The sequence below is a fragment of the Theropithecus gelada genome, chromosome 1 (assembly GCF_003255815.1).
Source record: "Theropithecus gelada isolate Dixy chromosome 1, Tgel_1.0, whole genome shotgun sequence".
NCBI classification, from domain to species: domain Eukaryota; kingdom Metazoa; phylum Chordata; class Mammalia; order Primates; family Cercopithecidae; genus Theropithecus; species Theropithecus gelada.
The window spans coordinates 182,110,575-182,137,697 of NC_037668.1; the positions used below are offsets into that span (position 1 = coordinate 182,110,575).

General features: G+C 40.9%; 1 protein-coding gene across 5 annotated transcripts in view; it reads right to left on the reverse strand.

Moving 5' to 3' along the window:
• RGL1 (ral guanine nucleotide dissociation stimulator like 1) overlaps positions 1–27,123 on the reverse strand; it is a 289,935-nt gene that overhangs the window by 13,615 nt on the left and 249,197 nt on the right. For 4 of the 5 annotated variants that reach the window (XM_025368454.1, XM_025368437.1, XM_025368463.1 and 1 more), the window contains 8 exons: positions 26,631–26,734; positions 23,049–23,133; positions 17,273–17,362; positions 14,936–15,022; positions 12,475–12,507; positions 10,079–10,200; positions 7,898–7,987; positions 2,520–2,706 (listed from right to left, as the gene is read on the reverse strand). In XM_025368454.1, coding sequence (XP_025224239.1) covers positions 2,520–2,706; positions 7,898–7,987; positions 10,079–10,200; positions 12,475–12,507; positions 14,936–15,022; positions 17,273–17,362; positions 23,049–23,133; positions 26,631–26,734 — 798 coding nt within the window. The remainder of the gene's footprint in view (positions 1–2,519; positions 2,707–7,897; positions 7,988–10,078; positions 10,201–12,474; positions 12,508–14,935; positions 15,023–17,272; positions 17,363–23,048; positions 23,134–26,630; positions 26,735–27,123) is intronic. The other variant, XM_025368469.1, reaches the window with a different exon arrangement.

Below are 27,123 nucleotides of genomic sequence, written 5' to 3' on the forward strand. Positions count from 1 at the left end.
ATAGTTAAGATAAAGCCTAGAATATGCCTGGGTTATAGCAGCTCTAAACAGACTGCCTGATGGGCCCCCAAATTCCTATTGAGAATTTAAGAAGTGAGGAGCAAGTGCAAAAATCAATGTTTAGAAATCATGATCAGGGGAATGAAGAAAGGAATGCAAATAAATTACCCTTCACCTTTAAGAGCAACCTCACAGTGTAGCCTGTGGGAAAGGAAGAATGACAGTCTGGAGGACTTTTGGAGAAGGCGGCTGTCACAGGCTCTCAGAGCAGGAAGGAAGTGTGGAGGTCAGTCCAGTCCAGCTATGTGCCAAGCAGGAGAACCAAGAGCCTTTCTAGCTAATATGCAGGGATTGTGCAGCCCAGGAACTACTTGCAACCAAGTGAATCACTCATGTTTAAGTCTACAGAAATGTATGACTCTGAGAAAGGTTCATCCAAAGAATAAAGAGTCATGACTTCTGCAAGAATTTAAAAAGCCAGTGTGATAAGGGATGGGACAGAAAAGATGAAGCAAGGGATGTGAAGGAGACAGCACACTGGGCTTCTGCACAGTTTTAAAAGGTACCATCTGGACCAATGTACATTTCCACTGTGCCACAAGGTGTGACTGTGATTCCATCTCCTTCCTGGAGAGACGGAGAAATCCCACAAAAATGTGGGCAATACCTCAGTTGTTACTTTCCTACAATGTCTACCATCAGAAATGGAGCCTACAAAACCTCCGAGGCTGTGAAAAAAGTGAATGTAGAGATGGCATTCCAGATTTTGACAGATTCAATTTGTATGTCAAGTCACAAAGAATGACTACATCCCGGGTTGACGAAAAATGCCTTTTGAGAGCATGGCCAGTCTGTAGGTGTCCACAAAAGCTTTCTTTCAACATTCAGAGCATGAATGATTGTATCCTGGATTTCAAAGCAGAAAGGTGAGAAATCCAACTAGAACAGTAAATTAGTCATCTCAGTTTGATGAATCCTGAATATGATGTTCTTCCTGGATTGGCCACATTATGACAAAGTCACTTGAGGGTTCCCCGATTACCACTGTTCTTTTAACTCCATGTGAAGCAACACACATGTCCCCTTGAAGAGCAGCAGATATAAATCGAAGGATGAAACCATTGCCAACATTCTACCTTACTGACCTATCCATAAGCTAATGAGCCAGAAGTCACTATGGAATAAGCTTGGTTAGCCAGAAACCTTCCCCAAATGGTGCAAATTCTAGTTATGTCCTAGTTGACTCTCTGATCCAAACCCTTCAGCCAACAGATTGAAGCAGATGTGTACAGAAGATTAACATTGATATTGGTGGGGTGCAGTGGTTCATGCCTGTAATCCCAGCACTTTGAGAGGCCGAAGTGGGTGGATCACCTGAGGTCAGGGGTCTGAGACCAGCCTGGCCAACATGGTGAAACCCCATCTCTACTAAAAATACAAAAATTATGCGGGCATGGTGGCACACGCCTGTAATCCCAGCTACTAGGGAGGCTGAGGCAGGAGAATCCCCTGAACTCAGGAGACAGAGGTTGCAGTGAGCTAAGATCACACCACTGCATTCCAGCCTGGGCAACAGAATGAGTGAGACCTCATCTCAAAAAAAAAAAAAGAAGACTGGTCTTAAGATTTTAAGATTAAGATATTTTGGTTTTTAAATTTTTATTTATGCAGTCATGGAAGATAGAAACTCAAAGGAAACTCTTTTATCACCTCTCATCAGTTTCCTTTTTTCCAACATGGGAGGATGCATCCTTGTTACCAATCCCTCATCTTCCCCTGCATCTGTGCTCTTTGCACTGTGATTTCAGAGTTCCTCCCACTAAAACTGGAGCCTATTTCTCTGCTTCATTTACTTATGTGGAATGTGGCCACATGATCACTTTAGCCAATAGAATGTTGGTTGATATGACTCAAGTAAAGGCTTGGTATGTGCTTGCGAGTTGGGCTTGCCCTCTTGCTTGTCCGTCTTAGCATGCTAGAGGCATGCCCTGGGTAGCCCGTTACTCCAAAAATAATGAGAGGCAAGTAGAGCAGACCTGGACCAAATCTGTGGCCTAGTGTCAAGCCCAACCCAGATCAGCCACCAGCAGATGCGTAAGAGAAATAAATGGTGGTTGTTTTAAGTCACTGAGTTTTGGAGTGGCATGCTATACAATATTATTGTGATAAATGCTTAGCTAAGACAAAATATGGTACCAAGAAGCTGACACATCTCCGTCTCTGACTTTTTGCTCTTTCTAAGTAGTCCTACTTCCCCTAAATAACTCCAGTGCCTTAAGCTGTGGGTATAGAACAATGTTTCAAAGGCTGAATGAATAAACCAAACTGCTTAGTGCTTTTACACCTGTTTCTATTAGGAGTATGTCCCCAAATTGAACTCTTCTTTTGATGCCTGTTCAAAACATGACTTTCAAAATACTATAGAGTGATACACTTAAAAACAGACATTCCTTGCTGTGGTGCGGCAAATAGCATGTAGGTGCCTGTATTAGGAATTAAGAGAAAGGTTGAGTATATACCTTTTTTTGAGGCTCATCAGGGGTGTCCATGGGAGTAATGGAGCCCTCCTCAGCCTCTGAGTGGTTTGACTCGCAGGATGACACGCTGACAGAGTCCATGCTCTCACCAGAGCTCCCGCTGGCGGTGGACTTGGGCTGCTCTTTGGTGGGAGTGGGACTGGTGATCAAGTCAGACCCTAGAAACAGTCTGGAAAAAAACAGAATGCCAAGCATTTGAGCTGTTACAAATCTGGAATCCATGATTAAGCAAATATTTTGTGTTGATTAAGCCCTTGATGTTTTTTCAGTCTTGTGTGTTCTGTCATTATTATTTTAGGAGGGCATTCGCTATAAAGTTTCTAATAAATAGCAGTAAACATCTTGTCCCAAAAGAGTATTTCCAACTTCAAAGAACACCTAGATTATTCGGTAGTAATCTGAAGTCTTTCTAGGTCGATGGCCCTCTACATTTTAACAGTCTATGGGCCACCTTGGCAGGATCAAGACACCATCACCATACCCCCATCACTTCCTACCATAAAATGATCATCACAGGCTAAGAAAGGATGGCACTGCTTTGGGTAAGAAACCAAGGAGGAAGACTTCTATTTCCAACAATCTGTGAACTACAATATCCTAAACCCTTCCTCTATAAAACAGCTAGATAAGGAATATTAAAAACTCTTTTTAGTTGAGCTTGCAAGATAGGAAGGGAAATCCCTACAGGCCTTAAGTGAAAAAGGAACTGAAAACCAGAAGCATGCAAGCTAGTTCTGCAGCTGCTCTGGTGGGGGAGTGGGAGGTGCCAATCTTGGCAAAATAGTGATGTGGGTTTTAATGCACACGCAGGGCCCAAAGATGAGGATTTCTATTTATGAAAGGTGAGGAGTTCGAACCAAAACTATATACAGCCAGGACCCACAAAGGGCTATACCCTTAGTAAAAAGACAGGCCAGAAAAGTATCTTTCTACTAGCATAGGAAGACAACAGGGAGCCTGTTTTCGCCTGCAAATGGAAAGAAGAAAAATGTCTCCTATGAAGTCGTGTGAGCTGGGTCTGTGCCTCATTCCAATTTGCTATTTATGTGGTCTAGGGGTTAGAAACTCTCAACCAGTGACACTGCTGGTAAACTAGACTTTTTCTTTAAAAAAAAAAAAAAAGGAAAATCTTGCTAGAGGGATATACCTTCAGCCCAGGCTTCAGAGAATCCCCTGATAAAGATAAACTTGTGGTACAAAATTACAAAATACACACAAGGAAATATTCCACTGAAAGAGAGAGCCAACAGGCATAACAAAAAGCAGGCTTAGACTCCTGAGAACTTCAAATTTGAGAACTGTCAGAACAAAACTAATAATGTGCTTATTCATCCAACAAATATTTGCATGTCTCATAAGCCAAGCTACAAAATAAGTATGTTAGAAAATATTAAAAACATAGAAGAAGAAATTGAAAACTGGAGCTCAGAGCAAGAGATTCTAATAAAGGAAGAATATAATTTGAAAAACATTTCACCTCTAAGTGAAAAAGGTGGTGACTTAAATTTAAAACTCAGTGGAAGGATTAAATAACTTGAAGAAAAAAATCATGAACTAGACGACAGACCTGAAGAATATCCTCAAAAATCATCATCAAAAGATAAAAACATAGAAAGAACAGTGAAAAGATATTGAGAAAGCAATAAGAAAGCCCCACATATGTGTAAGAGGAGTTCCAGAAGACATGGAGAGGATGGAAGAAGGCCCATATCAGAAGAGATGGTGGCTGAGAGGATTCCAGACTTGGTGAACCATAGGAATCCTCCCATCCAAGAGCCACATCCTGAATAGGGTAAGACTACACTCTCACTTAAACTGGTATATCAAAGACAAAAGGAATTCTTAACATCAACAGGGGGCCGGGCACAGTGGCTCTCAAAGTGTTCCCAGTACTTTGGGAGGCTGAGGCAGGCTGAGTTCAGGAGTTCAAGACCATGCCAGGCAACATGGTGAAACCCCATCTCTACTAAAATACAAAAAATTAGCTGGGTGTGGTGCTATGTGCCTGTAATCCCAGCTACTCAGGAGGCTGAGGCATGAGAATTGCTTGAATCCAGGAGGCAGAGGTTGCAGTGAGCCGAGATCATGCCACTACACTCCAGCCTAAGCAACAGAGCAAAACTCTTTTGAAAGAAAGAAAGAAAGAAAGAAAGAAAGAAAGAAAGAAAGAAAGAAAGAAAGAAAGAAAGAAAGAAAGAAAGAAAGAAAGAAAGAAAGAAAGAAAGAAAGGAAGGAAGGAAGGAAGAGAAAGAAAGAGGAGAAAGAAAGAGAGACAGAAAGGAGAGAAAGACAGAAAGAAAGGAAAAGAAAGAAAGAAAGGAGACAGAAAGAAAGAAAAAGAAAGAAAGAAAGAGAAAGAAAGAAAGAGAAAGAAAGAAAGAAAGAAAAAGAAAAAAGCAAGCAAGCAAGCAAGCAACAGGGATGGGAACATAAGACAGAGGAATAGTAATTAAGCAGATATCAGACATCTCAAAAGCAACCATGGAAGTCAAAAGACACTGAATAATATCACCAAAGTGCTGAGTGAAAGTAATAGTCAGTTTTGAATCCTATACCCATCTAATATAATTCTGAGAAGGACAGCAAAATAAAGACTTTCTCAGACTAATACTGAGAGGGTTTACCATTAACTGATGATACCACAAGTAGTGGTAAAAGGAGGGCAGGAGTCAGATGTAAGAAGGAATGGCATGCAAGACAACTAGCAAGTGGGCTGAACCTAAACAAGTACTGACTATAAAATAACAATAATGGAAATATTGAAGATGAACTTGATTTTTTATTAAATATTTTCAGAATTATATGCTTGAATTCCAAGAGCTCAAGCATATTTTTGCTCTGCCTCATCTCCACCCTGCTATCTCCAGCCCCATTTTCCATGTCTTCCTTTTATAACCCTCCAAGCATCACAGGGACTATAGGGGTATGAGCTAAACTCTGATCACAGAAGCAAAAATAATGCCCTTGTCTTACCGCTCCATAAATTACAAGGTAGATCTTTGAAGGATGTCAACTAGTGGTCCTCCATCCATTATCTCATCAGAGTCTCTAGCGTTCTTCCATTTCTACAATTCAATAAGGTCCTGCTTTGTCCTGCTTTGTGAAGGTTCATTCTGACTCAGTAGCAGGCATCTCTGACTTTCAAGGCCTAAGCACCCAAAGTTTTCCCCAACCTCTTTGGATGATGAGCCATTAAATGTGGGAACAGCAAAAATACATTTTCCAGATTTGTAAACATGCTAAGAAGATCATGAAACCTTTTGAAAATAATGGTATGCAAATATCCTTGTATGTACAAGAAATAAGATGGGGGCATATGACCTCCTTTCATAACAGAAGCTCAAACTCAACTGCAGATACCAAGGGTTATCCCAGCAAGATTTTACTAATAAGAGATGTACTGAGTGCCTACCACACTTTGTGAAGGACATAGCACCCTCACAGTCCTGCCCTCTCTGGATTTCACAGTAAATGTTTTCATAGGACTGAACACTTGTCTGTGTCAGTGAAGAGAGAGGATCCAGAGGTATTACAGCACCCACCACAAAACATATAGATCCCAGGCTTGGAGAGGAGTACAGAGAAGCAGTAGCATAGAAATGAGGATGGGGAGAAGGCAGGAGGACAGAGGTAGCGGCACTCAGGATTAGGCCTGCCTGCATTGAGCATTTTTGTTTTTTTCCTTAAGAACCTCTGACCACCATAGTGAGTCCAGAAGCTCCCAATTCCTTCTGCTGCCTCAGTTAGCAGAGTGGACACCCAGGATCCCCTGCATGTCTGGACTCCTCTATCAGGGAGCTGATTCCCTGTGCACATGCCAGTCTTACCAGCTGACAAGGCATGGTCAGTCCCCTCAGATTATCTCAGTAGTTTATTCCCCCATATCTGCAAAGATGAAAAGACAGCAAAATACTATGAAAAATTTCCTCAAGAGCTGACTCCAAAAGCTCATAAATTTAGAGTTCAGCAGGGCCAGAATAGCCATCTGAACAAAGAAAGGGTGAGCAGAACATAGGATTATCTTCCAGATGCTTTCTACTAAAGCGCATGTTCCAACTCATCCACAATGCCTCATATCATCTGATGGCAGGTAGCAGCCTGCATGGCCGCTGGTGGTGGGAGACCTTGCTATCCATGTCCAACAGAGGTCTTTATGTTACACCGGGGACATGGTAACACTCGAGGTCATGTGCCATCCCTGCCTCTGTGTCTCAATGTGACTCACTGAGGTAGGTGGAGAGACAGTGCTGGGAACGATCAAATGCCCATAAAGACAGTCGGAATCCTGATCCCCTCAAATCCTCAAAAAGATATTAACTAATTAATTTCATTAAAAATAATGGTGACTTTTCAGGCACATATTGAAAGTTAGACACTGAATATATATACACATACACACACACATAGCATGCATGTATACATATATATACACATATATATATAGTTGTTGTTTTGTTTGGTTTTGTTCTTCGAGACAGGGTCTCGCCCTGTCATCCAGGCTGGAGTGCAGCGGCACAATCATAGCTCACTGTAACATTGAACTCCTGGGCTCAGGCAACCCTCCCACCTCAGCCTCCCGAGTAGCTGGGACTGCATGCATGGACCACAATGCCTAGTTAATACTTGAAGTGATTTTTTTGTAGAGACAGGATCTCACTACATTGTCCAGGCTAGTCTCAAACTGCTGGCCTCAGGCAATACAACTGCAAGCATGATAGACAAGGTTCCTGTTCTCAGGTTGCTTACGTTCCACTGGAGGAAGCAGCTAACATGAATGAGAATGAGGGGTGGACAGCAACATTAGAAAGGGTTCTCTCTTGGCACATAACATTTTTGCTAATATTTGAAGGAGCCAGCCATGAAGAAAGAGCATTTCAGGCCAGACACAGCCAGTGCAAACGTCCTCAACACTGGTGAACAGAGGGCAATGCTGTGAGAGAGGGAAGGCTGCAGGTTAAATCACGTAAGGCCTAGTAAACCAGGATACAGAGTTTGGGTTTTATTTTAAAATAAAAGCTATAGGGGTTTTTATACAGGAAGCAACATAATCTGGTGCACATGTTAAAAGACAACCTAGCTATTTAGTAGAGAATGAATGGTTGGTAAGGGGCAGCCAGAAGACAGTGAAGATGTTACTGGAGAGATCCAGGAAGGAGAAGATGGTGATTCACGACAGAGAAGGCAGTGGAGAATGAACTTAGCAAATGCTTTGAGTTCATGACAGAAGGATAAACAGCTTAACAAATGAGTGGAGTGCTCTTCACTTTCACCCTGGCTCAAGGTCATCCTGTTGAAGACATCTCCACTCACGACTCTGATGGGACCCTCTTGGAGCCCCAGAACCCCTGGGGGACACTCACAGGCTGAGTCTCTTCACCATGCTCTTCCGAGGCTTGGGCGAGGTGGTGCTGGCGTCGGCAGCTGCTTCAATCTCACATGACAGGGCATAGCTGAGAAAGAGAAGGGGGCTCCATGAGGTCGAAGTTAGAGAATTGAAAAACAGATTTAAATTCACACAATGTGCTGGTTTTGTTTTAGAGAAGGCTCTTTGTTCAAAGTAAAGTCATATACAAACCTTGTTCTATCATAAACATCAGGGGGTACTGACTTAATGGCCCGATTTGACACATTTATCCTACGTGCTTCCTCCCTCACCTCCACTGGCATATGGATTGAGGCTATTTAATTCTGCGTGTTTCAAATACAAGGATATATGCACTTTGGCAGCATCAAAAACTAACTCCATTCTGATCAGTCTCATCCCACTGCTAGGCCAGGGGAATAATCTTCCTTCCTCTACTACCTCCCCCTCCTATTTCTTCTCTACTACCTCCTTCCTACTCTTCTGTATGTGTGTGTGTGTGCACATGCACATATCACTTAGTTTTATCCAAAGAAAATGAAAAGACTTTTGTAATCTATCTGCTCGTCAATGAATAGACATAGGCAATTATATTACTGATAAAGATATATATATATATATATATATATATTTATTTATTTATTTATTTTAGTAGAGATGGGGTTTCACCACATTGGCCAGGGTGGCCTACAAATATTTTTTTAAATTTTTTAATTGCCAAAACATCCTCAATTTAAAATGCTCCAGGTTCAGACCTCTATCTGCCAGGCAGATATAACAAACACAAGCACAAGAGGAATTTATATGTGATTCCAATTGTCTTTTACGAAAGCTCGTAGCTCTAGACAGTAGATGTATTTCGTTACTGGGTAGGTGGGGAAGGGTGCCCGACATTATACAGCCATCTTCAGAGCTTACTTAGGCTGTAGAGTCAGGCAGACCTGAGTTTGAATCCAAATGCTGTCATTAATTCATTCCAGTACTTCTCTAAACATCATTTTTTTTTTGTCAATACTTATTTTGCTGTCAATTTCACTCTCCCTTATGATAAACTTCCAGAGAAATTCCCTGGGCTAGGGTAGGGATGGGCCAACTTCTTCTGTAAAGGACCACATAGTATTTTAGGCTTTGTGGGCCATATGGTCTCTGTTGCAAATACTCAACTCTGTCTTTAAGGCATGAAAGCAACCACAGATGAGATGTAAATGAATGGGCTGTGTTTCAATAAAATCTTATTTATGTAGATACTGAAATTTGAATTTCAAATAACTGTTTCATGTCACAAAATATTCTTTTTTTGTTTTTTTCGCCCCAATCATTTAAAAATGTAAAAACAGGCAGTGGGCCACATATGGCCTGCAGACCAATCTGCCAACCAGCAGGCTATAGGACAGGGACAAGCTGGGCCAGCGGGCAGGGCACTCAAGTGAACGTGCCTTTCTATGCCCATCCCACTATTTTGAAACTGTTCCTTGTGTCCCTGCCACACCTGAGTTATCACTGTTCCTCCAAATGCCAAGCATGTCAGGCCACCAAGCTTTTGCTTGTGTTCTCTCTTGATCTGGAATGTTATTTTCCAGTTCTTCTTTGTTATTACGGCAAAATCTTGTTTCTCTTTTTTTTTATTGTCTCTCTTTTTAATATTTCCAGCCTAAATATTAATGCCTTTATATTTTCCTTATTTTCCCCAATTCTTCCCATAGGTTCTGTAGCAATGTAGTTACCCATCATATTTCAATGCCTCATGAGTCTCTCACCCCCTCTAGGTTGAAAGCTCCCTGGAAAGGTACCATCAATTAACAGGAATGACAAACACGGTGACAATGGTGGTGGTGATAACACTAAGGACACGCATTCTAACAAAGCAATCCCACAGAAGATCTTAGTTACGCCTCACAAACAAACACTCTACAGATGAGCATCCTGAAGATAGGGAGGAACAAATGACTTGTTAAGGTTACAAAGATAAATCAGTGGCTAAGCAAGAGTCTGAAAGTACATCTTGATGCTACCACCTCAGCTTTTCCTGCCACACCATGCGCCTTTGAAAACCAAGGACCTGGAACCTAGCAGCTGCTCACTAAATAGTTGTTGAATAAATGACCCGGCGAGGTATTAAATGCAGCATTTTTCTTGCCAACGCTTCAGTTCTCCCCTGATGAAAGACAGGTGAGCCCACCTCTCCTCTTCTGTCAGGAGCTGCTGCCTCTGGAACCACTGGATGAACTTTGGGTCTGGGGTCATGCAGTAGCTGTTGCAGGCAGACTGTAAGAGCTTTATCTGGGCGATCACTTCAAATTCCTAAAGCAGACAGGATACCAAAAATTTAAAAAAAAAAAAAAAAAAAAAAGACTGGATAATAAGGCCAACCAAATATAGACCTTTTCAACATGAAAATATACCACACTAGGATAAAAGATGAAGAAAACCATCTAGGAGGATTCTGAAATACTGCTTCCTTAAAAATAAAGGAGCTAACTCAAACTCTCCAAAGTCCTTGTATGCTTTAATTTTTAATCCTCTTTTCTCCTTGAAAAAGCAATTTATAGGAATAAAACAAGCTACCAAAGCAACCCAAACTGGTCACTATGTAAAGTCCCAGTGGCTTCCTTTTTCTCTTTTTCACTTTCATCCTTGGAATAGAAAAATGATTTTTAAGGTTGTAAGTACTTCATAAATATATGAAAAATTTCTATTCATATTTCTTAAAAAAAAAAAAAAAGAAAACAAATACTTTAATCAGGGAGCTCCCAAGTTCCCCATCCCCATCTTCTTCAACCTTTATCCCTCAATAAATAAGTTTTGGTAGGGCTGAGAATCTAAACAGTCCTAGGTCTCATAAAATTGAATGTTTAGATTTCCTGAATCCTTGGGTTTTTACTACGCCACTAAATCATTTAACTAAGTCTTTTAAAACTCACAGAGAGGCAAGTACATAATTATGTTGAAAATTATTTATACTTCTTTGGATGTTTCAATAAAAAAAATTTAAGTCAGCAATGGGTATAAGCTTTAGGTTTAGGTTTTAGAGTCAAACTTTCCAAAAGTTTAATATCCTAGTCTAAAAAGGAAAGAGATTACCAACCAGGGTTATTCTGAAGTTAAATGACCGAGAGGGGAACTGAGGGGGCAATAACTGAATTTATTATCATTACAGGACATGACAGAAGTAACTCAAGAACTGGCAGATTCTCCAAATCGTAACTTTCCATCCAGTGACCTCAGCCCTTGGTCTCAGTATCCTCAAGGAATATCTACCATCATGCTAAAGAAAAAAGGATCGTCTATAAGGGACAGAAAATTTACATTTGTCCAGGTTAGTATCTTGTTACTGAAGAGCCCAGCTTGGTTTAGCTCCTCTATGCCTTTTTGGTTTTAACTTCAATGTCATTTTCTCCTGGAAGTTTCTCTGGCCCTACAAGTTGGAGATAGATACCCCAACTACATACTTCTCTAATACCCACGACTTCTGCTTACAAACCCTTGTCAGGTTGTATTACAACTGCCTGTTTATTTGTCTACCTCTCTCCTGGATTGTGAACTTTATGAGGGCTGGGAGCTCTGGTCTTTCTCTGCTGTAATTCCCAAACCCCCTACATAAAGTAGACAGTCAATATTTGTGGAATGTGAAAGTACTAAAGAATAATGAGAATACTACAGGGTAAAGTTATTATTTTGCTCACTCATTTTCCTTTGAGTCTTTTAAATATCTATTTAAATATACCATTTGAATATAAAAATCATAGAAAAATTTCAAGAATGTTTTATCTTGAATAGCACAGTTCAGAACTGTGCTGTCCACAGAAAGACTGAAATTGATGTTGAGCACCCCTTCCTATGCTGACAGGAAAGGAAAAGAATAACTACCTACACCTAAGACAAAGACTATTTCCTTTCCTCTCTCGAGTAGACCCACGAGAGTTTACCATCTTTATTAACTCTTCTATGTCACTTGCACATCGGAAACCCCTTATCCTTAATAGGGTAAACCTGGTTTTTATTTTAATTGGCAAATTAAAAAACTGTTTGTATTTATGGTGTGCAACATGATGTGCAACATGATGTTCTGAAACATGTATATACCGTGGAATGGCTAACTCAAGCTAACGTACGCATTACTTCACATATTTATTTGTGGGGAGAATACTTAAAGTCTACTCTGTTAGTAATCTTCAAGTATAAAATACATTGTTATTAATTATAGGGGTGAGCCTGCTATTGCTGAAACTAATTGTAAAGGAGATAAGGAGTGGACAGGGAAGAAGTGTGGGCTTTGGTGCATCAGGACAGGATGAGAACCCTGGCTTTGCCACCAAGAGATTCTGGTCCAGTAATTAAATCTCTTGAGTCCTAGCTTCCTCACTTTTGAATTGAGGATGATAAAACCCACCTCATAAGGCTAGTGGGGGATAACGTATAGGAGCATGCCAAGCAAAATGGTCTATGATAAACGTTCAATAGGTGATAACTCATTTTTTTCTGCCTCTACAAAGAAACTTAAGTCCCCATTTATTTCATTTTTTTCATGGTCAGACAAAGGAAAACAGAAAACCACAGCCAATCAACTCTACTTACCCTTCTCCTTTTCTCAAAGTTTATCAGTCCACCCTGAAAGAAATTTTAATAAAAAGAGTGACCAACCAAGCTCCTTTAAAACACAGCCTTATGTTGCTGTAGGTCACATTAAAATAGATCAAAGGGGTGATAAAGTCACAGTTATCAATGATCCTATAATTATGGCTACTGAGGAAGAAGATAATCCTGTTTTGCTTTAAAAAATGTCATTTATTATTAAAAGGCAGGATAGGCAGAAAGTCTTCTCTTGAAACGTCTGAAACCAACTAAAATAGTAATGATAAATAATTACAAATCAGGATCCAAAGACACTTGCAGAAGCAGTAAAGATAAAAGCTAGAGTAAATATTCCATTACCCTTTTTTCCCTTACCAAAAGCAACTAAAACAGATGGTCATTGACTCATATGGTTTATCAAAAGGGAAGTCATTTCTCCATAGCATCATGAAAAGTTAAGTTTCAATTCTTCATCCCCTCAGCTCCTATTCTCAGTAGGCTGAATTTAACTTCTCAATCTTTGATTACTCCCCAAAATTCCCCAACGCTGATGGGTGTTTCCTGAGATAAGCTGAGGAAGAGGATGTGAAGAGACACAGAGGTCAGGAAATACAAAATGAATAAACATGTCCTCAACACTGTGGCAAATCCAAAGGTAGGTAGATCTATGCAAAATAACTTCTACTTCTTCTAATTAAGATACAGTAAAAGCAGGCTGGTTGCATATGATAACCAGGGGGTAGGATATGCTGAAATAGACAAGCAATCTTTCAATCTCATCTCCAATTTGAAATTTCTTCTTCACTTATTATTTTATTGCTGCTACTAACAAGTTGTTTGTCTGAGTTTTCATGTATTTTCCCTTTCAGAGAAGAGGGGGATGAAGGCAGTAGGGGGGTAGAGAGGGGGAACAGAGAGGAAGAGGGAGGGGGCACAGAGAGAAAGAGACAGAGAGAGAGAAAAATACCCCGCAGCAATACAAAAGAAAACAGCAATACAAAAAGAAAAGCACATTTGAAAAATCACAAATTTGACTAACTCCCTACCCCACCAAGCAGTCCTACTCAACATTAAAGTCTTGAGGGTTTTTTTTGTTGCTTGTTTGTTTGAGACCGAGTCTCACTCTGACGCCTAGGCTGGAGTGCAATGGCAGGATCTCAGCTCACTGCCACCTCCGCCTCCCAAGTTCAAGTGATTCTCCCGCCTCAGCCTCCAGAGTAGTTGGGATTATAGGTACCCATCACCGTGCCTGGCTAATTTTTGTATTTTGGTTTTGTTTGTTTGTTTGAGGCGGAGTCTTGCTCTGTCGCCCAGGCTAGAGTGCAGGGGCACAATCTCAACTCACTGCAACCTCCGCCTCCTGGGCTCAAGCAATTCTTCTGCCTCAGCCTCCTGAGTAGCTGGGACTACAGGCATGTGTCACCATGCCTGGCTGATTTTTGTATTTTTAGTAGAGATGGCGTTTCACCATATTGGCCAGGCTGGTCTCAAACTCCTGACATCGTGATCTGCCCGCTTCAGCCTCCCAAAGTGCTGGGATTACAAGTGTGAGCCACCGCGCCCAGCCTAATTTTTGTATTTTTAATAGAGACAGGGTTTCACCATGTTGGCCAGGCTGGTCTTGAACTCCTGACCTCAGGTGATTTGCTTGTCTTGGCCTCCCAAAGTGCTGGGATTATAGGCATGACTCACCGCGCCTGGCCTTGAAGTCTTGTTCAAACCCAAACCTACTCCTTCATAAGCCCTTTTCATCACAACCCCTCATAAGAGTTAATTGTGGGCCAAGTGCGGTGGCTCAATGCCTGTAATCCCAGCACTTTGGGAGGCCAAAGCGGGAGGATCACCTGTGGTCAGGAGTTCAAGACCAGCCTGACCAACATGGTGAAACCCTGTCTCTAGTAAAAATACAAAAATTAGGCTGGGCGCGGTGGCTCATGCCTGTAATCCCAGCACTTTGGGAGGCTGAGGCGGGCAGATCACGAGGTCAGGAGTTCGAGACCAACCCTGTTTCTACTAAAAATACAAAAAATTAGCCGGGTATGGTGGTGCCTGTAATCCCAGTTACTCGGGAGGCTGAGGCAGGAGAATTGCTTGAACCCAGGAGGCAGAGGTTGCAGTGAGCCAAGATCATGCCATTGCACTCCAGCTTAGACAACAAGAGCAAAACTCCATCTCAAAAAAAATAATAATAATTGTGATCTCCCATGTTCTCTCAATGCATTTGTTTGAATTTCTGTTACTACTACTGTTCACTGCTTATTTTGATATATTATTGCTTCCACTGGATTTTGAACCACTTCTGGTGTTAGTGTTTGGTATTATTCTTTGTATTCCTCCTAGCAGCTAGCACAATGCCATGTACTTTTGGACCTTCAAAAGATACTAAGAGAAGTTAATTACTCTTTGGGGTATCCAGTGAGAAGGAAGGCTGCAGGCCCAATCACACCACTCACATGGAACTCACCTCAATGTAGTCCTGCAGGGCAGTGTCAAGCATGGTCAGGTCAGTCAGGAAGGTGCCCAGGTAGGGCACAGTTCCCTGCATCACACCCTGAAGAGCAACCAAAGCAAAACTGTCTTTATTGTTATTGAAAAGTTGAAGGGTTTTAGGAATCTTCAAGCTGGAGCAAATGGATGTATTTAAGGCCTAACTGGGGGCCAGTGGTGCTAACCTCCATGAATAACATTTTTAACATTTCTACACAAATAGGATAGAAACTCCATGATCTAATGTCTAACTTGTGAAATCATGAAAACCAAGCCTCAAAGCCAGGAGATCATACACATCTGTTCAAAAGTGTTGACAGTGGGGTTTATGTTTTGCTTTGGCTCAAATGAGAAGGATATCTGTTCTCTCTCAGAGCATGGGGACATTCCTGGTAGTTTGGAATGGTACTGGATAGTCAATGTCTCACCACTGGCTGTTGCACACCAAGAAGTATGTACCACAAAAGTATGGGGCATCACTATTAAAATGACCCCTTGGGCTAGACTTAGTGACTCACTCTCATAGAGGGGGGAAACAGAAAAACAGTAACCTCTAAGGGAGAACCTGGCTAACTCTACCTTAACCAAGTAATAAAGATCACCATCATTCGTGTCACCATCAACATGACACCAGACGTCACACAGAAACCGTTCATTCACTCCTTGATGTGATATGACGAGAAGGACACTGCACTCTGTGATATTCTTTCTAAAAATCCAGAAGCTCAGTCTAATCACTAGAAAACAGCAGACAACCTCAAACTGTGGAACATTCTACAGAATACCTGGATGGACTCCTTAAGACCATCAAGGTAATAAAAAACAGTCAAGAAAACACTGTCGTAGACCAGAGGAGACTGGGATGACAGACAACAAAATGCAGTTGATACGCTGGATTGGGTCCTGGAACAGAAAGAAAATACTAGTGGAAAACTGGTGAAATCCAAACAAAGTCTAGATTTTAGTTAATAGTATTATGCCAGTGTCAGTTTCTTAGTATTGACAAACGTGCTATGGTTTTAGAAGATGTTAACAATGAGGGAAACTGAACTTCTAGCTTTGCAGCTTTTCTGTAAATCTAAACTCATTCCAGAATAAAAAGTTGGAAATGAAGGTGAAGGCACTTCTACCTACCACTGTAGGGATACACTATATTCATTTCACTAAATCTCCTTCAAAATCATCTCTCTTCTTCATGAAGCCACCAAGGCACTAACCATCCTAAAGGAAAAGTAAAAAGGGGTCCCCATGGATCCCTTATCCTAAATCCCATCGAGCTAATTCTGGAAATTTTAGCAGGAACACAAAGGCTCAACCAGGGTAAAGCCAGGTTACTTGACATGAGGCTGGCTGCTTCCTCAGCCAGAACTGCTTTGTGAGGTTCACACCAAGGAGGGTTTTGTCCTTCAGGAACTCACTGTCAGCTGCAGTGTGCCCTTCCCATTCTGTGTACAAGGTCTCATCCTGTACTAAAATAACGTATTTTTTGGTAACAGCTATTTTTAGCTTGTCTTTGAACAACCAAAAAAGTTTGTAACACTGTGAATGTTTTATAGGTTTCATGTTGCAGAAGAGTCCTATCATTCAAAAACACTTCTTACTTACGCTCAGCCTTCCAAAGAAAGAGAAAACCCTCTTAAAGCAGAATACTTAGAGTTTGTCAGTCTCTACTCTCCTCCCTCTGGTCTTCCATACTTTGTGCTAACAGTCGGAAGTTTAAAGTGAAGTTAAAGTTGATAATAACTATCTTTCAGTCTTAAGGAGGGAGGCATAATGCTCCTTTAAATATTGAAAACTATAAAGATTTGGTTAGCCTTGGGATTAGTAAGGAGAGCTGGGCAATGACTAGAGGGTTTAGAACAAACAAAAGGATCTCTGAGTACAATGACCAGGGCCCTGTGGAGAAGACACTCTTTCTCCTTGGTCACCACGTATCAGAAGATGACTACGGTAGGAAGCTCAGGAGGCCCTCAGGCCAAGGTGGAGCAGCTTCTAAGTGCAGGAGAGGGTGGAAGAGACTGCAAGAGGGAGGAAGACTACCTGCTGTAAACTCCCGCTCACCTTCAGAAAACAACTTTGCCAGAAAACAGGATTTGCAACCCAGTGTTTACTTCCTACTGGTTGAATGGGGGTAATCATCTGTCTCCTACAGACCTCCCAGGGCTGCTGAGAACAAATGGGGTAGAGAATGGGAGACCCTTTCTTGGAAACCTGGGTGCCCTGTTGACTGAAGGTGCCAGTGCCATGTGGGAGCCCAGCCGCAAGCGCCCCTTCTCCTCTGTGAGCTGTCAGGGAAGATGAGGGCCAGACATACCATGTCCTTCTGGAGCTGCAGCCGCCTCTGGGTACGCTTCTGGTTTTCTTTCACACTGCTGTCCAGGTTTGCAAATTTTGAGGTTCCTTCCTAAGAAACAGAAATGCACACAGAAGGAATTGATACAGGATGCCACAATGGAGAGAAGTAAAGAGGCATCTAGTTTCTCACACACAACCCTGCATAACTCTCGCTCAGAATGCCATGCAAAATGAAGAGGCCTCTGGCAGGCTCTCACAATATATATTATGCAAATACTTGGCTGGCTTGTTGCAAGTTGTCTATTTATAATGAGGCTGGTGGACTTGGATTTTCTTGTTCTTCCCTCAAATTCGGTTTTTTTTTTTTTTTTTTTTTTGAGACGAAAAAAAACCGCTCAGTCTCGCTCTGTTGCCCAGGCTGGAATGCAGTGGTGCAATCTCAGCTCACTGCAACCTCTGCCTCCCGGGTTCAAGTGATTCTCCTGTCTCAGCCTCCTGAGTAGCTGGGATTACAGGAATGCACCACCACACCTGGCTAACTTTTATATTTTATTTTATTATTATATATATTTTTTTAGTAGAGATGGGGTTTCACCATGTTGGCCTGGCTGGTCTTGAACTCCTGATCTCAGATCATCCACCTGCCTCAGCCTCCCAAAGTGCTGGGATTACAGGCGTGAGCCAGCCACCACACCCAGCCTTCCCCTTACTTTGTAAGAAGATTACCTGACTTGGTTATGAAAGTAATCATCAATATAAGCCAGGCAATTCGCATAAATGAAGACACTTTTACAGATCCCAAATTAAACTCAAAGTAATCAGATATCCTGAAAACAATGATCAACTTCCTCTGTACATTTTGTGATTTCTTGATCTTGGCCTGACATGGATGTGCCAGCATTCTGTGAAAGAAAGGGACTACTTCTGTAGTATTTCTTAGCTAAATGAAACTTTTGCACCAGAAGTTTTCTGAGGAAGTCCAATATTGTACTACATGACCAATCCATGAAAGCCGAACTTTCACACATCCCCAGCCCCCGGTCAGTTCTTCTAAATTGCCTCTAAGGTTTGAAACTCTTACAAATCAATCCTTCCTCCTGGTGCCTGAGGACACATGGCTACCCTTTCTCTCCTCCTGTCTATTGTAACAAACAACTCTTCTACATAGAGTAATCACGAGTTTGCTGACTGAACATTAAGTGCTTTTGGTTTTGTGGTTGTGGGGTCTTGCTAAGTTCTCATTTTCCAGGAACTGCATGAATGGGGGTAAATTGCACAATTCAGTAGTATATAACTTCTATACTAGTTTTTCCTTAGTCACTTTTCCTGAGATTTATGTATTACCAGAGCACATGACCTTCCACTACTATAAAACCGCAAAAGGATTTTTTTCAGTGGCTTGGTCTTGCTGATAGTGACAGAGCACCAACATGCTCCATCTCTCACCAGCCTTAACTCAGGTCCCAGGTACACCACTGGGACGGAACCCACAGTAACTCATTATCTATTTAAGTTCTTCCCATCACAAATGATAATAAGAGAGCTACTAGTTAATGATCTCCCACTCATTGTTTTTCCCAGGGATGGATGAAAATAGCCTATACCAGACATGGTGGTGTGCGCCTGTAATCCTAGCTACTCAGGAGGCTGAGGCAGGAGGGTTGCTTGAGTACAGGAGTTCAAGTCCAACCGCAGCAACATAGTGAGACCCTACCTCTAAAAAAAAGAAAGCAGCCTAATATGCGCCTTTCCTGTGCTAGATAGTTGTGAGTCCCCCCACATTTTTGAGAATTTGCTTAGAGTGAGAAATCAATTATGTCTGACTTGAGTACGAGGGCCCACCTCTTTCCGGTGTGTAGGTCCTTCTGGTCTCCCTTCAGTATGTCAGTTATGGGCAGAGGAATAATGTATCATAAATTATTGTAGACATGGCTAAAATTCCTAAAGAGGATTTCTGAAAAGTTCAAAGGTTCCTAAGAATCACAGAGTAACAGAGGTGAAAGGGATCTCAAAAGAGGACTTAAGACCACCTTCTCATTAGTCAGGAGAGAGAAACACCTGAGATGGGGAACTACAAGACTGGTTGATTCCATGACTTTATGATTTCATGAGAATGAGATTCCATCCCTGCTAGAGATCTAAAAAGACTGACAAGTCCCAATTATTCCAAATGAGGTGTCAACTGAAAATCCACTTATCTGCCACATCCAGCAGTTTCAGTTTTTCCTTCCTCAGCCCCAAATCTCCTACTCTGCAACGTCGCGCAACACCAATCCCTTGAACCTTCTTGAAAGTTTTCATAGGTTTTTGTGAGTGTATCACTCATTCTCTCCCCCTGGCTCTTCTGCTGTTTACATATTTTCTTAATGATTCTTCTTCTTGTCAAAGTCTTCCTCTTGCTTTTTGCTGTATTCATGTCTTTGGAAATACCATCCAATCTCATGACTTTAATCACCACCTATGTTTGGATAAATGCCAAATCTCCCTCTTCCTCCATCAATCTCCTTCTCCCTCTCTCTCTCCTTTTGTCTCCCCGCTCTGCCCTTCTCTTCCCTCTCCATCTCTGTAGTGCAAATGGCTTGCTTAAGTCTCACCTTTTCTTTATATCCATCTTTAGCAGAGTTCAGCTACCCTCATCCATGCTGTTCCTGGACTTCAGAGGGCCCTCTTCTACTAGGTCTAGATGGAACTTTTCTACTAGACTCTGGATCCATATCAATAAATGTTGGTTAACTTAAGCTCAGTAGTTACCAGCAATTACAGCTCAGAACTGTCACAGCTGTAACAGGCTCTTGCTCTAACTTTGAGTTTAGCATGTTTTGGAGTGTCACTGAACATACATCTCCATCAGGGTTGAATTTCTGGGACTTTCCAGCAGTCCTTTATATAAAGTCAACCAAAAAAAATTCTCACCAAGAGTCATGAGAACCAAGATTTGGTGGCATTCTGCTTTCTTTCCAGATGTTTTGAAATTTCCAGACTATAATTCACCTGCTTAGAATTACCCAGGTTTCAGAAATCATAAGGACATAGCAGGTTTAAGACAGTCTTTGAGAGGAGATGAAACAGTTTTTTAAAACAATTAAAAGGAAAACCACAGATTTTTGCTAATTATCATGTTGCCTGGGCCATATTATATAAGTGGCACATTACATCTTCCCAGAAGAAGAGAAGTTAGGTCATTTAAAACTAAGAATCCAGGAGTTTGAGACCAGCCTGAGAAAAATAGTGAGACTACATCTCTACAAAAAATAAAATAAAACTATTATACTATTACCCAACTATAAATCAGTATAAAACCAGGAGTAACTAGAAACAGAGGCCAGTAGTTTTTCCTAGTGACTCTTTTGAGAACTTAAGTACCTTGTGATTCCATTAAAAAAAAAATGTGCTGACAATTTACACTCAGAATTAGACGCTTCACTTGAAGAATGATTAACAAAAATGACTGGAAAGGGACCTACAGATATACATGGATTGCCCAAAGCATTTCACTATCATTAATGATAATGCACAGACCATATGAATTCACTGCGAAGTTTTTCCTTTCTTTGGAATCTGAGTCATATCTATAAGAAATTTAATTTAGAGTACTGGAGTAACGTCTGCATTTAAGAAAGGTTTATGGGATCTTTAATGTCTAGATACAGCTTTGCTTCTAAGCCTTCAGCCAGAAGGCTGCCACCAGGCAATGAGCTGCTCAGTATTCAATTTATCTACTTTGGAAGGATGACTCAGGGCTATTTGGATTTGAATGTGTGGCTCCAGTTAGTCTAGCTTCGTACTGCTGACAGGGAGACCACTAAGCCATCTCCTTCCAGCCAGATGGGTTTCCATTTAAAGTATGCAAAGCCAGGGGGATGTGAAGCAGGGAGTAACACGATCTCAGCAATCATTGTTTAGTGTGCAGTTAATCAGGTAGTCCAAAACTAAAGTCAGACATCAGCACATACTGCCCTGCTCATATCACCTACTCCAAGAAGGGCTAACAGTGGGCATATTGTTAAAAAGTCATGTGAATGATAAGACCCATCAATTCATGCAGCCAAACAATAGCTTCTGAACGCTTACTGCATGCCAGGCACTGGTTGGACTTTACGGATACAAAGTGAAAAGATACATACAGCCCCTGCCTGCAAGAGGCCTACAGACCAGTAGAGAGACAGGCAATTGCAATAGAGCATGTGACAAGTGCCAGGACAGAGAAATGACAGCTTCTCCTGGAGCATAGGGGAAGGCACCTAATCAGACCTGAGAATGAAGGAAGGCTTCCAGAAAAGGAGGAGTCTACACTGAAACATGAAGGATAAGTAGGACATAGGACAGGAAGAGTCATGAAGACCATAACAAATGCCCTTACAGAATCGACTAACCTAAGAGTTAGCACCTGGATGCCTTTTCTTACTAACCCCACCTCTACCTATTTTCACTCCTACTCCAACTATCTTCCCTAAGCTCAAATATGCAGCTTATTCTTTATTCATTTTCATTTGTTATGCATACTTTGGTTTTACATGAATATAGCTCACCAAATACAAAAAATAACTTATATTTGCATAGCACTTTCAAGTATTTTACCACAGTGAATCTTCAAAACAATTCTATGAAGTCAACAGACCAAATATTTTGATTGGCTCCCATTTATAGAAAAGGAGATTAAGGATAAGAATCACAACTTTTGATTGCCCAGTTCAGGACTTTCCCCTATGGTAGGACATAGCACACTATTTTATAAATGTTTTACCTCCTCCATGAGACTGTAATCCCCTTAAGATCAAACACTGCCTTTAATATGGTTACATCTCCAACACCTAGTGGGTGCTCCACCAATATTTATTGAACTACTAATTTACCTTCTCTATGAAGCTGGACCTGATCCATCCTGCACCCTACTCTAAAAAGGTCAGAAGAAATAGCTTTGCCTTGGTGATAAAAGCACAGGTTTTAGAGTCTCACCAGATACATTCATAGTTTAGCTCTACCACCTATTGGTTGTATGCCCTAGGGCAGGTTACTACCCTGTCTGAGTCTTGGCTATCTACAAAATGATGATGATAAAATCTACTTTATAGAAAGACTATGAGGATAATATTTGGTCTATGCTAGTTTCCCTCTGACAGTTGTTCACAACCTGTTAGTTGTCTTTGACTATTTATTCTTGTTGTTTAGTGTCTGTATACCCCAATTAGAAGGTAAACTCCAGGAAACAGTGTTTGTGTTACTCATCTTCATATTTCTAGAGGCAGGTTCAAAGCTTTACAAATATTAGGCATTTAACAAATGTCTGGAGAGATAAAATGAACTAAGCTATATCTTTACCTAGTGTGTCATTCAGAAGTCAGCACTTATTTGGTGTTCAATAAATACTGCTGACTGACAGATTGTGCAATTTAGTCCAAATAAAGGATGTGGAATTGCAGGCAGGCTTGGCCTCTGTCATTCTAGGAGATGTTTTGCTGAGAAGGAATATTCCAGGGCCTCTCACCCATCAAACTGCCAGCACTTGGTATTTGCAGAGTAGCTTGTTAAGGAGGTACATACGCATATGAACTCAAGTTTCACAATCTGCTTGCATAACAGGCAAGCTAAGGGAGGTAGAAAGAGAGAGCTCAACTGGACTTAGAATTTTCTCAGCCCCAAGTTTCTTAGATTCTGCATTAAAAAAAATTTTTGCCTTCTAGTTACTTTAGGCTTTCTTTGGGGTTGAAGGAACTTAAGGAGCCCTCACGCTACTCTTCCTTGAATGGATTCCAGAGCTATTAAGCACTACCCAGCACCCTCACTAAGAGCCTCACCTTCATCAGTAGTTCTCGGCTGGTCAAATGGTTATTATGGTCTGAGAAGATATCTGAAAGTTCTTCAAACATCAGCATTCGGTCTCTATGAAAAGGGATTAAGAAAATATTAACAATGAAGAGTTAGGAATAACCCGACACCTTCAGCCCAGCTGTCTTCAGGACGCACGTCTAAGGAGGGATTGTACTCCTCTCAGGGTTGGTGGGTACTGCAAGCACAGATGAGGCCCATGAATTTTTTTATGCGGGGTGACTTTTTATTTCTTTTAAGGTGGACTTGGCCACCCATGTGAAGAGAGGTATATTTCCCTAGCAATGCATATTATAATCATAAAAAAGCGTTATTCAATTGGGGCATCAAGTTGTTCAATTAGGACATGTTCTTGTCAGTGAGTTTTAAAAAAAAAAAAAAAAGACTGTTAGCAACACACACAGAGCCCACAGATCTGAGAGGTCATCTTGGCCAGGCCCCTAACTTCAGAGATGAAGATGCCAGAACCAGGAATTTTCCCAAATTTCCATGAATAACTGCCGAGAGTTGCAGGTATGGAAGCCAAATTTGCTGGCTCACAGGCCACTATTCCTACTCCCAGAGTCAGAGGAGAATGGTGGAACCAGGATGAGCTCTGCAACCAGAGGTGGTGAGTTCCAGTTGCAACTCTCCACTCACTTTCTGAATGATCCTGGACAAGCTGCTTAACTTTCCTGAGCTTCAATTGTCTCATCTCTACAAGGGAAATATGACAGCACTTTTATGGGACTGCTGGGAAAGTGAGTGAAACCACATATGCAAAGCATCTGCTCTGCCCTCTCCCTTTCCAGGATACTACATCTCTGTGACCCTTGTGGTTTTCTCTACACACCCTCCAGGGTTAATGGGTGCATGATTCTGAAGACAAAGAATTAACAGGGGCAATATCACTATTTATGCAACATTTTCATTATTATGAAAAAAACATATTATTAAGAGCCTGTTTGTTTTATAGTGAGTGTAATATTACTCTAAATAATAAAGAAAATCATTAAGCTACTCATATTTGGAGAAAATCATTTCAAAATTAACTATATGTGGCCCTAAATGAATAGGTATCCTCTCTGTCTACTTAAAGCAACAAATGTGAAGGATTATAGGGAAAGTGATAACCAAATAAGATATCTTTTTTTCTTTTCTTTTTTTTTTTTAATAACAGCTTTATTGAGATATAATCCACATACCATTGAAGTACACAGTCCAATACTTTTTACTATATTCACAGAGTTGAATAGTCATCCCCATAATCAATTTTAGAATATTTTATCACCTCAAGAAGAAATCTTCTATCCTTTAGCTATCACCCTGTGACCCTACCATCCTCCCAGCCCCAGCCCTAGGTAACCACTGATCTACATTCTGTGTCCACAGATTTGCTGATTCTGGACATTTCATATACAAGTCTAAGTATATGATGTGTAGCTGTTGTGGCTGGCTTCTTTAATTTAGCATGTTTTCAAGATTCCTTCATGTTATACCATGTATCAGTACTACACTCCTTCTATGCCTGCAAAATATTCCATTGTATAGATGCACCATGTCCAAATAAGTTATCTTAACACTGTTCCTTGAATTTTGCAATAGAGAACATGTGAAGCTGATATAGAAGTGTGTTCTCTAAGGAACTGTGACACTTCTGTAGTGTCCTCGCTAAAACACACGCAAACCAACTAAGAAACAAACCCGAAACATATGTTATACAGAATGCAGCTTAGAGGGTTTTTCATTTGTCTTTAGAAAATAGTTTTAAAATCCAGCTAGAATAAATCTTTTCATATGGCAACCAAGGAGACTAAGATACAAGTCCATTAATTTTTTTGCTCATGTTTTAGTCTCAGACTTGCTGTGGAAGAAATCTTAGGCTGGTTACTTGACTTTCCTTAGTGTTCTTTTTTCAACAACCAAAGAATTACCTTTCGTGGCAATCAGACAAGGCTGCAATCAGTCGAGTAAGGCTGCATTTTAACACTTGACTGTCCCTTTGTTTTTGATACTACAGTTGAGTGGGGAGTGGTGATAAGGGAAAGAGGAGGTGAAGTAGAGGTGTGGAGGGCAGGGACACTGCATGCTTCTGATTTTCCCATCGTATTTCACCAGTGTCTATCAAGTAATGATTTTATATGACCCCATTGTTCTTAAGGAGAAATGTGTGCAGAGGAAAATCAACCAACTAATCTCTCTTTAATACACACAATCACCTTGATTATTCAAAACAGAGAAGAAAGAACCCAAGAAAAGAGTAATAATCATGAAAATTGCATTGGTCTTTGAAAAGCCTGCCATTTCTTCTACTGATAGATATTGGCGTCAGAAACAAAGCATGGGCTTTGGAGTGCAAGTAGCTGTGGCTTCTACAGCTCTGTAACATAAGGCATTATAAACATCCACTTTATTTTTTTTCTTTTTACCCATCAAAGAATCACCTAATAAATAATTTGGCTTACACCAAGTGGACTATCTCCTGAATGAGAATATGAGCTTATCAGCAAGCTTGAGGATTGTGGCACTCATTTTTCAGCATAACTTTATGAAGCTCTGGTTTATCAGCTTGGGGCTCTTGCAAATTCAAACAGTGTCAGTCCCTCAGGGCTTGATCAACTCTGAGTAAACTTATGAAACTGAGGACCTAGACCTTCCATTCTGCCCCACTAAGGCAGCCTGGCTGGGAAGCCAGCTGGTCTCCCGCTCCTCCTAACTGAAACTGACTATACCATATGTGGTATAGACCATACAGAATTTATACATTCTTCCCTGATGTAGCCCAAATTCCTGACTAGTTCAAACCTAGGCAGACTTGTTTAATGTAGCTGGCCTAGTTGTACTTACAACACAATCCCCAGCCTCTAAATCTGTAGTGACAGAGAATCAGAACTTCCCCCTCCCTCACCTTTCCTTCCTTTGCACAAAGTTCTTTGATCTACAGTGAAGTTCCAGAAATGGAAGAGATGGCAGTAGTGCAAAAATCAGGAAATTGAGTTGTTAATTATTCCAAAGGTTGCACCAAGAAATATTGAAGAAAAACAGCATAGGATGTGGCCAGTTAATAATTTCAGGTACTTAGAAAAGAACATTTAAAGGTTTTTAATGCCAATAAGATAGCTTTTAAAATGCTGAAACTAAAAGGACAACTAAATAGTTTCCTACTGAACATCAAGAACTAATGTCCTATCTGCACACATTACCCCTTGAGTCCTAAAATAGCTTAGGGCTTTGCAGTGAGTCTGAAAAATAACCAGAAGTAATGGCAAATTGCTGTAACTTCATCACTCCATGACTTTATCCCTCAAAATCCAGATAATAAGCACATCCTTCAGATCATCCCCAAAGCCAATAACCTTGGCTTTGGTATACTTAGAATGAGTTTGATTTCTGCACGAGCCCTGCCTCAAAAGTCATTAATGATTATGTGTAAGACGCACCCTGCCTGAAACACACAGAGGATTTCAAATATGTTTATCTAGTTATGCGATATGAGCTTTGAAGGTGAGGACCCATCGCAACAACTAATTATTCTGGCCAAACAAAAGTAGAGCAGACACTTGGGAACTTACCTTGGGACAGCAGCCCAAGTCTTTTTTAACCGATAGATGGAATTAGACTGCAGTGCCGAAACGATGGCCCTCAAGGAGGAAAAATTCTTCAGGAGTCTACATTCCTGCATGGGGAGTGATTAAAACATAAAAGACATTTAACTATCAATATTACAGTGACTTGGTGGTTTCCTGTTTTAGAGGTATCACAGCTGCTATGAGTTCTTACCACTAAATAGGCAGCTGTATAAATACTGAACATCAAAAAGTGGCTCCTTCCTCCCACCCCAGTCATCGAAACACTTTTATAGATTTTGGCACAGTATGCTTGTTTTTCTCCCGTCAATATATTTTTTTGTGTTGTTGTTACAGTTTTATAGTTTCCAGCTTTCCTAGTAAAAACACTAATGGAGGTAAGTCTACAGAGCTATGCTAGAAAGAGCAACTTTCTTCTGCTGAAAGCACACAGACGTCCTAAAAATATGCACTTTTAGATCTTTAGATCCACAAAATG